Source organism: Dicentrarchus labrax, unplaced genomic scaffold (genome assembly GCF_905237075.1).
Source record: "Dicentrarchus labrax unplaced genomic scaffold, dlabrax2021, whole genome shotgun sequence".
Lineage (NCBI taxonomy): Eukaryota > Metazoa > Chordata > Actinopteri > Moronidae > Dicentrarchus > Dicentrarchus labrax.
Window position 1 is genome coordinate 18,228,933 of NW_026136723.1, and position 12,013 is coordinate 18,240,945.

The 12,013-nt window shown below is 42.9% G+C and overlaps 1 protein-coding gene across 5 annotated transcripts in view; it reads right to left on the bottom strand.

The window, feature by feature from the left end:
* The window catches only part of csmd3b (CUB and Sushi multiple domains 3b), a 346,262-nt gene extending 343,438 nt beyond the window's left edge, over nt 1-2,824 (bottom strand). For all 5 annotated transcript variants that reach the window (XM_051389946.1, XM_051389945.1, XM_051389942.1 and 2 more), the window contains exons 1-2: nt 2,613-2,824; nt 1,492-2,505 (exon numbers count right to left, since the gene is read on the bottom strand). In XM_051389946.1, the coding sequence (XP_051245906.1) occupies nt 1,492-1,741 (250 nt within the window). In that variant the 5' untranslated portion in view covers nt 1,742-2,505; nt 2,613-2,824. The remainder of the gene's footprint in view (nt 1-1,491; nt 2,506-2,612) is intronic.
* Nucleotides 2,825-12,013: the final 9,189 nt, after the last annotated feature.

The window sequence follows — 12,013 nt, forward strand, 5'->3', positions numbered from 1 at the left end:
GTGACAAAATCCGCCTGGCTTGGTGTTGTCAGAGGCTTGTGTTTAGCTAGAAACCCATTCATGCTTGTGTCTCTAAACTTATGTCTCTTTCAACTGTAAATATGTATCTCTTTTTGTGTCAATCAACTCTCTCTCTCTTCCTGTTTTACTTCCTCATAACCCCATTTCCCTCCTCCCAATCGCTCCCCTCTTTTCTCCTCTTGCCTCCTCTACTCCATCCTCCTCTCTCCTCCTCTTCTCAAAATACTGTGATGAATGGTCGGTCAGTTTCCATACGACGGAAGCCTCACCTGATGCAGCAATGTTTGCACAAGTGTATGTATCTGTGTGTGTGTGTGTGTGTGTGTGTGTGTGTCTCTGTGTGTGTGTGTGTGTGCGTGCTCACTGAAATGTGTGTTCATACAGAATTTCTGAACAGGATCAGAGAGAGAAACTAAAAATGGAAAGCAGAGGAAGACCAAGATACAGACAGACAAAGAAAGCTGGAGAGAGTGTACTATACTGTGAATATTTTAACATTTTATTTCACTCAAGAGGGAAAGGGGGGCTAGAGAGAGAGAGAGAGAGAGAGAGAGAGAGAGAGAGAGAGAGAGAGGAGGGTAAGAAAGTGTTTGTGTGAGTGGGGGAAAAAAAGGGGGAGACACCATCTTTATATGGCATCTTTTGAGTGATATACAGTAGAAAATGAATGCATTGCGCATGGTGGTAGAAATTTGGGAATAAATGCTGTGTAAGGCTTGGGCCTCATCACTATAAACAACTCACGTTCACACACACACACACACACACACACGCACACACTTTGGTATAAGCAGCTCACGTTCGCTGCCACAGCCCAAGAGCTACCGCAAGAATATTTATTGGCTACCAGCTCAATGGCTGTATTGAAGAGAAGGATGGAGAGAGAGAAAGAGGGAGAGAGAGGGGGGGGGAGAGAGAGAGAGAGAGAGAGAGAGAGAGAGAGAGAGAGAGAGAGAAAGCAAACTGAAGCAAGCAGAAAATGAGGAAAGAGGGAAAGAGGCTGTTGCCGGTTCCATCCCTCTCTCCTTCTTTTCCCTTCATCCTCCCTGTAAGCCAATTTCTATTTCTCCGCTCTCCTCCGCAACACACCACACATCCACGCACGCAAGCACCTCGCGCGTCCACGCGCACATCACCCCTCTCACTCACACACATGCACAGACACCTCTCAGACATCATCACGCGCACGCAGACACCCTTACACACACCCAATCCCCCCTCCCACCCCCCTAACCCCCTAAACACACACACACACGCGCACATAGAAGCAGCAGCATCTTTCTTATGACTGCAGTGGGGGGGGAGAAAGTCAGCACCCAGTCTCACACAAACCCTGGTTGTGCGCGCGTGAGTGAGGGCGTTCATGTCATTGCGCGTGAGTCGGGGCTTGTGTGTGTGTGTGTGTGTGTGTGTGTGTGTGTGTGTGTGTGTGTGTGTGTGTGTGTATGTGCGCGTGTCGCATCCCCTTACCTTGCGCGCGCGAGGAGAGCGAGCAGAGAACGAGACTCCACAGAAAACAGCGCATCACCGTCATTCCTCCGTCCGTCATCCTCTCGTTCATCCCTCTCATCCTCCTCTTCGTCGTACCCCTCTTCATCCTCCTCTTTGCCGACGAGGGGTGCGCGAGACAGCGTTCCGTGCCGCTATTAGTAATGTTATTAGCATCAATACATCTTCCGCGAGCCGAGCGCGAGCCCTCTAAGCTCTCACCGGGCCGCATGCTGCTTCACATCCAGAAAACGGAGGGAGAGAGAGCGAGGGGAGAGAGAGAGAGAGAGAGAGAGAGAGAGAGAGAGAGAGAGAGTGTGAGTGGGGGGGGGGAGAGAGAGAGAGAGAGGGGGAGACGCGTGCGTTTTCTTTGCCTCCTCCTTCTAACATAGACTAGATAAATCCTTCATATCCGAAAAATGACTTTAGTCAACATCCACAGAGAGAGAAGCAGAGTGGGGGGAGAGAGAGAGAGGGGGAGAGAGGAGGGACGGGCGCACAGGTTGTCTCTCTGTCTTTAAATCCACTCTCCGCTGGGTTTTTAGCGATGCTTGTCGTCAATATCTCTCTATTCCGTCCCGTTCCCTTGCAAAAGAGTCACAGAGAGGGAGGGAGAGCTTCAAATCCACACTTCCTCCGGGCTGCATCCCCTCTTCAATCTGAAATATCTCCCCCTTTTCTATACAGGCTCTTTCCCCTCCTTATTAAGCCTCTCCTCCTGTGCCGTTCTGTACAGTATGTGTCTCCTTCTCCTCCGTGTCTCTTCAAAAAGAAAAAGAGAAAAATCCCCTCTGCTCTGTTTCAGTCCCCTTTGGTGTCTCAAAAAACGGACAGGGAGATCTGTTCTGTTTCTCTCTTCTGTCCGGATAACCTCCTTCCTTTCCTCCTGTCTCTCGACTCGTGCGTCTGTCAAACCTTCCTCTTTCTTTTTTTCCTCCTCTTCTCCTTTCCCTCTCACAAACAACGGCGAAGAAAACGGAGCATCTTCACCCCTTCCTGAAAGAAGAGAAATTAAATCACTCTCTCATTCATTTGACTTCTTTTCTCACATAACCATCACCATCAGTCATTCCTTCTTTTCTTTTCTTTTTCCAGTTCCTTACCAAACAAGCCAAAATCCAGCTTGCTCGTTATGTTGAGACAGTCCTCCTTTAGTTCTCTCTGAAGTCCAACGTGGGAAAAAAAAAAAAAAAAAGATAATATGACAATCCTTCTCGGTCGTCAGAAAGCAGAGGAAACGAGTGTCATTCCCTCTGCTTGGTGTACTTCGGTCTGTCCTCCCGGTGTAGCGGCTGGTGCGTCTCTTCCTTCTCCCCGCCGGTACAGAGATGCTGCATTCAAGTGCTCCTCGTAAGCTCCCGCTTCCATTCACGTGCTTTTTAGTCGGTCATAATAGCCTTAAATGGACTGGACTTCTCAGTTGAAAACTAGACTGTTCTCTGAGAGGATGTTGGTTTATTTTGAACATCAGACTACAAGCAGAGGATACTCTGTGTACTCTCTGAGCGAAAAAGGACAAAATACAAGGGGGCGCTCACTGGCACTGAGGAATGGGCGCTTGCCAAAAGTTTACCTAAGGATATCCAAATTTGATCAAAACAAAGGGGAAGTGAAAACCTACGAGTCTATTTAGAAAAACCAAATTCAAAACAAAAGAGGAGTCATGTTAGGAGAAGGCTGCCATTTAACAGAGTAACATGATGTGGTGAGCTTAGCCCAGTGGTCACATGCACTAACCAATAATGGCTGGCCTCATCACTCATTGCCCCACTTGTCCCCTGAAACAAAATCAATACAAGGAAGAGTTTGGGATTTGGTGGCTCTTGATAGACGCAGACACTTGAGCGTTATCTATTGGTCCGGTGAAGTGACACTGTTGAGTTCTTGATGGCGTAATTGATTTACTAGCCAATACTTGTAGCAGCAATGCGATTCGACTTTATGCTGAATGTTACTTGCCACTGCTTTTGCTGTGATATTAACACGGTCCGCAAGGGAAAAGGTGTACATGCACAAAAACATCAACGAAGAATTATTTCAGTTTTAACAATTGATATGACATTCCAAATAATAAGATACACCTAAATCTATTATTCATAGCAGTAATTATACTATACATTGTTAAAAACAGCTCCTCCTGTGCTCGTTGTCCCCTAAACGTCACTCGGCATCTCAGTTATCCTAGAAATGTCTTGGATTGTACCATTTTCCTAGTTGAGTTTGAAGCATTGGTGGGTTGTTGCAATCTTATCCAGACAAAATAAAATCTAATCTAAAAACAGCAGGCAACGATAAGGGGAGCCATCAAGAAGCTTGCCTTCCGTCACCCCAACTCAAAATATTATCACATATTTCAGTTTTATGGAAGTAATATCATATCAAACGTGTTGTAATTGGCATGTTTCCTTTTCCTTTTGTCAGTCAAACGCTCACTCCTTTCCCGCTCACAAAACTGAGGCAAAGAATTACATTAGGTATAGATTTTCACTTTGAGAAGAGAAAATTATGAAGTAGCTATCAAGTCAGTAACAACAAAAAGTTAATATGCTGTACAAATATAAAAGACTCATATAAAAACACCACGAGAAACACATACTCACATCATGCACTCGAGTGTATTTCAATAGCTTGAGTTCGGCAGCTGACATTTTGATGGTTTAAGGCTAGTGCAGTTTAATACTTTCGGATTTCTTTCTCAAAACGACAAAGTTGTATTTATTGTCATTATATAACCGAACGTATCACAGCGTCAGTAAGTACAGACATAAAGTTGGCATTCTAATTTCAATGCCTGCCCAGTAAAGACAGGAATTTGAGGTGTAGATCGGATTCTGAGACGCTTGAAACAGACTTTCACAACTGAATGAAGTGTCTGGCTATCTATTTTTCACACATTCATTTTTTATTTACCTCAGAGGAAGCCAGCGCATCAGAACCCATCTCCGGCCATCCATTTCTTGCTGCATGGCATGTGGTTTTCCTTCAAGGTTATGAATGGGCCGTGTTCAGACTCAAGATGATGTCGAGTCCTTGATCTTGAGGCCATTTGAGTTAAGAGAGACGGGAGCTAGTGGGTGTAGTTTCTGGATAATCTAGCTGTGAGTTTTAATTTTTTTTTTTTTTCCCCTAATAACTGCAATGTTATTCCAGAAAACAAAATGGTGGTCACACAACTCTTCAGAAGGTAGGGAAATTTTTAGGGTAACACATTACTTTAAAACACTGGTGATATGAGTAACAAAAACAACTTAAAATCAACCTGGAGTTAAATTGAACTTATTCAATATATATTTGTTTACTTTTTTGTTATTGAATTGATTCATTTCTTTCTTATTTTACATTTTTATAGTGACTTGTTATGTTGTTTATCTTCTGATTATCTATCTGATAATCAAATGATTTTAGATCCAAGACACAACAAACCGAACTGCACAAAGGACTGTTTCATTAATTCATTTAATAAGGCACAAAAGCAAATAAACGTTGCCAGACAAATCCAAACACTTACATTTCCAAAAGAAGGGGGAAAAAAATCACCGTATTCAATATCCCTTTTGATAGAAATATAAATTAATTTAAACGTCAGGAGGCTTTCATAAGGAGTCTTGTCAACAAAAAGCCCCAAGGGAAGTATGCAGACCTCATTTGAGAATCCAGTCATGTCACTGGTCTATTTCATAATCAAAGTATTAAATTAATGACAGTGCTTTTGATTTCCTGATCATTAATTCTCAGGCTGAGTGCAGCTTCAGTGTAATCGACAGCGTTTGTGTGTGTGCTGAAGGTGTTATGGGGGCAATGTATGTGTGTGTTTGAAATCAGTTTGGGGAATTTCTATAAGGTGGTGAAAAATCCTCACAGGTGTAGCTATATAAACGCGCCAGTGTGAGGGTTAATGCCTATATGTGTGTGTGTGTGTGTGTGTGTGTGTGTGAAATCTGCTCCCACACGTTTCCTTAAAGCACTCTTCTGCCATCTACAGGCACATTCTCTCTCTCTTCTTCTCCCTCCCTCTCTTTCTCCCCATCACCAACACTAGTGTTAATCTATCTGGCATCACCTAAATATTCATTGCACGGATTGGGAGTGTGCCTGCTGTACATACTGTCTTTATGCATGTACCTAAACCCTGTGTGCCTCAAATCCTCTGTGTGCAGATCCTTGGGCCCTACATCGGCTGTACATCCGCGTGTTGCTTTCAGAAATCAATAAGCCATGTGTGAGGTTGGTGTCCTGAGAGAGAGACAGGGAAAGAAAGAATGAGCAGGTTGAGTGGAAGGAAGAGGGGGGAGCTTAAGAGGAGAGGATGGAGAGAGGGGTGTGAGGTAGGAGATATAGAAGGGTGTGAAGAGGATAACAACAGAAGCAAGAAGAAGGACATAGGATAAGAGAAAGAGATGGGGACCCGAGAGGGAAGAAAAGGGAAGCAAAGAGAGGAAAGAAGGCAATACAACAAGAGGAAAGAGATAAAATGAATGAGAAGAGAGAGAGAAGGAAAAGAGGGAGAAAGTGGGGGGAAGAGGAAAGAGAACAGAGGGAGGGAGACAGAAAAGAGGGTGAAGGGAAAAATGGGAGGTACAAGATGTTCATCATACAGGCTAGAGAGTTGTAGATGGGGAGTGAAGGGAGGAGGGGAGAGGAGGGGGATGGGAAGACCATCTATGCTGAAGAAATAAAATGGAAATGTACGTGTGAGAAGGAGAAAGAGAGAGGGGAAAGAGAAAATGAGAAGGAATGAGAGGGTCGAGCTGGAGAGACTTGCATGAGTAATCCACTTTTCTGAATGGTTCTTAGCAATCGCCCCCAAAAAGTAGACATACTGAACAGGAAGATGTAATGTATTCCAGCATGTCCCAGAAACCGAGGAAACTAAGGTTTAACATTATAAACTTTACTTCCTCAACTATATATTAAGCCTTTACCAGCGCAGCTTATATATTGGAAGCAGGTAGTGGCATCAGTGTCTTACTCAAAGTAATGTTGACAGAACTGAACCTCTCAACTTGTCCTTGCTTATCCCTACAGAGTGGTAACACTGGTTTAAATGAGGCTACATATATGATTATTTGTGTTCATTACTGTGCAATTGTTGTTATCGCGGCAATCATTTACCCTTTTTATGATTTGAGATGACACACTCCGTCTCTTTGCATCTTGAAGCCAATAGATGATAAGTCCCTTAAATGGATCAGCAATTTCTTCTCAATGCACAATCCTTATTGTCGTAATTGTGGACGGCACAATGGAACACGGTAAATCTTTTAACAAACCATTTACACAGATTGTTTGGTATTGAGTTTGTCATGTCTGAGAGTTTTCCGGAAACAAGAGCGCACGGTGCAGCAGGACAAACTTTAAAGGGAATTCATTTGTAGCCTACCAGAAAGAGCTGCACTGTCCTTCTGTTTCCATGCAATGACAATTCTATTTTCAGTCAGAAAAACAACACCTTCTACTTGAAAAAGCGTTGGCACTGTGAGTTGTGGAAGGTGAAGTTTATTCAATTATTTCTTTTAGTCTGATTTTATAATTGCGGATTCACAATTTGAGATGTTAATCATTGGACTTGTATATAGCCTTACTTTACCATATGAACTAAACTTCAAGTAAAGGCTGGGGACTGTACATTGTTCAGACAGCCCCTTATTTCCGAAAAACCAATAGTCCAAAAAATGTCCCATTGGACGGAAAGCCCATTTGTCCGACATATCGTTATAACGTTATCCTTAAAACCAAAGCCAACTCCTCAGAAGGTCTGTCCTTCCGAAAATACACACTCTCAATGCAGTTTTGGATATGCAGTAAATTTGGTTAGGTTTAGGGATCAAAACGACATGGTTAGCTTTATGGAAGGATTGTTTGGGATAAAATAAGCACACTAGTTACGTCAGTTAAGTCACGCACGTAAATGATGGTCGTTCAAATGGGGACAGCAGTGCACACTTTCGAACAACCTTTCCTAGAAGGCATTCATAGTGTTGCACTTATTTATATTAGCGTACATGTGAAAAGAAACAGAAGTAGTTGTGTGAAGAATGAAGAAAAGGGCATGATAGAAAAGCCTGAATTCCGAGGCTGTCAAGGCTACGATTGATATATGAACAAAACTCTCAATAAAAACCTTATATATAGGAATAGAACTGGAAGGTTTGCTGTATGCAAGTGCTGCTGAAGTGGAAATTTCTATAGGAGAAATAAATTCTAAATGATAAATAAATAAATGGCTTTTAAAGAAATGTATTACATATATGTATACACATTTTGAAAGATGCTACATGTGAATAGGGAAGAAAAAGAAATCATGCAAATGCTGCATTAGCTAATGATAACTAAACAAAAAATAACCCAAAATCAAAAATTTGACCAGTGCGTGAAAAAAAAGTTTTTGCCATTGTCCACAGAGAAAAGGATCCACGATTCATCGCAAGTATCAAGCATATGAGATATAAAGGCAACTCCAACCAGATGCAGTTGCTATGCTCAAGAACAGCAGGGCAGCAACATCCTCACAGCAGGGTGGAACAAGACCCTGTCAGATGTGTATTCTGACTATTTGACTTGAGCCCCTCTGGGACTGGCATAAAGCGGTCACATCTGTAAATGAGCAGGCGGCTTAACTGCAACTGTGGAATAGAAGAATCCCATTTTGTGGGAAGTTTTGAGAAGAGCAGCATCCAAGCAAAACAAAAAGGACGGATTTATTTATTTTTTGTCAGCGGAGCATGGTCCCTCAACGGGATATCCACTAATGAGGTAATTGACTAACGAGATATCCAATCAGGAGCCACAGTGCCGGAGGGCGGGAAGGCGGCTGCTGTCGACACAATCGAGTGATTCCCATTCTGGAAATACACACACACTCACACGCATTTATGACCACACGCACTGCAACAGAGAGAATATTTGTTCATCACCAGCTGCCCGTGTACAAGCAATGTTGCTTGTGGGGTGTCTATAGAGAGAGACAGACTGTATATGAGTGTGGGAATGTGTGTGTCTGTCTGTGTGAATGGGGGGGAAATGTACAACAAGCGGCAGCATCATTGACTTTACAACAAGGTGCCAGTGGCTATTGCAAGCAGACACACACACACACACACACATACAGTGTTTGGCTCTGATTAGTTTCACACATGGCAGACAGCATCAGGAGTGTTACCCTCGGTTATTGTGAAGATGGATACAGATGCCATCTGATTGAAAAGAGGAAGAGGGGAGGAATGGCATTACTGTCAATGTCCTGCAGAAACCCTATATGTGCAACAGTCAGCCACTGGTGATATGAGGTTTCTCTGACATCCTGACAACATTTAGTATATTGTGTTCATGCTGAGTTGAAGGCTATACCGTAGTAGTTTATGTGCTGAAGTCTCATGAACGCTGCACTGTTGAAAATATGGCCCCACTCATTCATTCATGAAGAGTTGACTTTGGTGATTTCACCACTGTCAGATCTCACAGATGTCGTGCAGGAACCTTGTGACTTTTGTGCAACTGTGTCTGCTGCTTTTACACTTTCTGAAATGGAAGGTCTAGTAAAAATTAAGTTTTCCGCTGTGAATTAATTTAATACAAAAATACAGGCAACGGTAAAACCGTTCTTCACATCATATTGGGAATTTTCTTTGCAGTGTAAGGAATATCGTTGAGGCTCAGATACTGTTCTTTACTTTTATACTCCCTCTGACGTTGTGCTCAAGTGATATTTATCTTTCTTTAAGTGTTTTCAGTTGGTAAGAGAAGAATGTTTTTTCACCAGTGTCACAGAAAACATGAATTTGGAGTATTAAACAGTTCAGACAAGTCTGAGGGCAATCCCGGCCGAATTATTGCACACCGAAGCGAGATATTGATGTGGCTTCTGGTTTTTAAGGGGTGAAGCGGACGTGCCTGCAGCAACCCATTCCCATTACTTTCATATAGTGGTGATTTGGATGCAATCTACTGCACTCCATTGCACTATATATGTGCGTGTGGGTGTGTGTGGTCAAAGGTGTTTTGTGTGTAATCTCTAATAAAGCAGTGATGGACTGTGGTGTGCAGCCATTTTGAGTGAGATGGCCTGAATCTAAGTATTGTACTGCCTGCTCTGACACTCTCTCTCTCTCCCCCTTTGTTTCTAACTCGGTCTCTCTTACTACTTTACTCCTTCAGTCTCACACAGCGTGCAGTAAAGGAGGAATATTCTAAAACAGTTATTTATTTACATCTCGTTTCCTCTTTTGACTACCTATTTCCTTTCAACTACTATCAGAGCAGGACACAAACACACTCTCAATCACACACACACACACACACACACACACACACACACACACACACACACACACACACACACACACACACACACACACACACACAGTATGTATATAGGCAGGGCGTTTTTGGGTTGTAAATCCACCACCAATCAAGAAGCTGTCACCAGCCACACCTGATAAATAAGGAGCTCTTGTGAGTGTGTGCATGTTATGTGTAGACTATGCGTGGGTATGTGGGTTTGGCACGAGGGGGGGTCGAATTTATGGCTTTCAGTTTAATGAAGTGAACAATGAGGTCACACTTAGAAAATCATCAAAGGAGAGAGAAAGAGGGGGATGAACACAGTGGAGTACAAGCATGTTCATTCATTATGCCAAGTCAAAAAGGGACAAGAGGAAACCATTTGTTTTGCTTGATTAAAAAATAAATGTCAATAAATCTAGATAGATGATGATAGATAAATCTGGGGCAGCTGTGGCTCAGGAGGTAGAGCGCGTCGTCCACTAATAAGAAGGTTAGCGGTTTGATCCCTGGCTCCTCCCGCTGCATGTTGAAGGGTCTTCGAGCAAGATACCGAACCCCCAAACGGCTCCCGATGCTGTGTCATTGGTGTATGAATGTCCCTTAGTTTCTGTTTCTGATCAGCAGTTGATACCATCAGTGTATGAATATGTGTGTGTGAATGGGTGACATGTAGTGTAAAGCGCTTCGAGTGGTTGGAAGACTAGAAAGGCGCTATACAAGTACAGTCCATTTACATCAGTCGTGATTCTGGCCTTACAGTATAAATGTAAGTCTAATATTGACTCTCCTATTAGTTCCGCCTATTAGTTCCGCCTTGCTCTTGCTCTCTCCACCAAATCCTGAGAAAAATATCTGGCTCTCTACTGGTAAATGCTCGTCGCTAACTCCACCACTCTGCCAATTGTTGCTTGACAGGTAGCGTACAGCAGCTTTATCAGGGTCTTTTCATTGACTGCTACCTGGTGCTGCTGGAGACGATGATGACAGCCAGCCAAGTTTCTGACGCTCAGTCTATATATAGCATCTTTCTCTAATCCTAACCCTTCCTACTGCTAAAAAGCTCTTTACACTACATGTCACATTAACACATTCATACACTGTTGTCACAGCCTTCAGAAGCAAACTGGGGTTCAATATCTTGCCCAAGGACACTTCGGAGCTGGACCTAAAATGGACGATCTTTCGGGAGACTCGCTCTACCTCTGAGCAGAGTTGGACTTCACTACGAGCAACCTCTTTCACAATCTGATCCATTGCTGATGGAATATAAATAATAAGAAAAAATATTAATTATAGCTGCTTTACATGAATACATATATGCAGTGCAAGCACGAACTAAGCAAAAAGTGACACGTTTGTCGCTTTATAGTAATTCTTTCAGCTTTGTTCTTGTGCTAGTTCCCTCAGTTCCACCAGTCTCAGAAGTCAAATGCTTCTCCTCCTCATAACAGAAACCTTGTGCCATTCCAGGCTTGTAATCATAATCCTTGACCTGATAACTTCCTTAACAGAAGAACCACGCATAGTCTGAGTTGACTCAAAGGTCCAGATCAGAAGCATGAATATTTACGAGAATACCTGCAGACTGAGGAGACTCATTACACGCGCATGAAGGCTCATCAGCTATAGAAATCTTTGCCTTAGTGTCCTTGAATGAGGCATGCAACAGCTCTGTAAATTGTACCCATTGTACTGCAGGAGCCGCACGTCACTGTCCATTCCAAGAACTTTTAGCTCCAATCACATCTGACAGATCTCAACAACATCGACATCAAATCAACAAGTTACCTAGCAACAACCACTGGAGCTAACCTGCTGCCGCTGAAAACTGGAAGGCATTTTATTTACAGGACTGGTGTGGATTAGATGTAAAGAGGATTGGAAATGAACTTTTCCTGTTTTATCTTGTTCATCTTTTTACACATGACTCAATGGATAATAGAGATAATTTCATGTGTTGAGCAATTGACCTCACTGTTCAGGGATTACTTTTTCCCCCTGCTCAGCTACTTTGTAGGTATAAAAAGAGCAGTATGTAGGTACTTACAGCCGCTTACAATGATGGCATGAGGATGTTACGGTGTGTGCAGAGATCTTACATTGCTACTCTTATGATTTTCAGCATACCGGTAAACATACCCATATGTCAGGCAGTGATAAGGATCCTTCTAAAGAACTGAAGTACTTGTAAATCCTTCCAAAAGCTGCTCATGTTGAGATG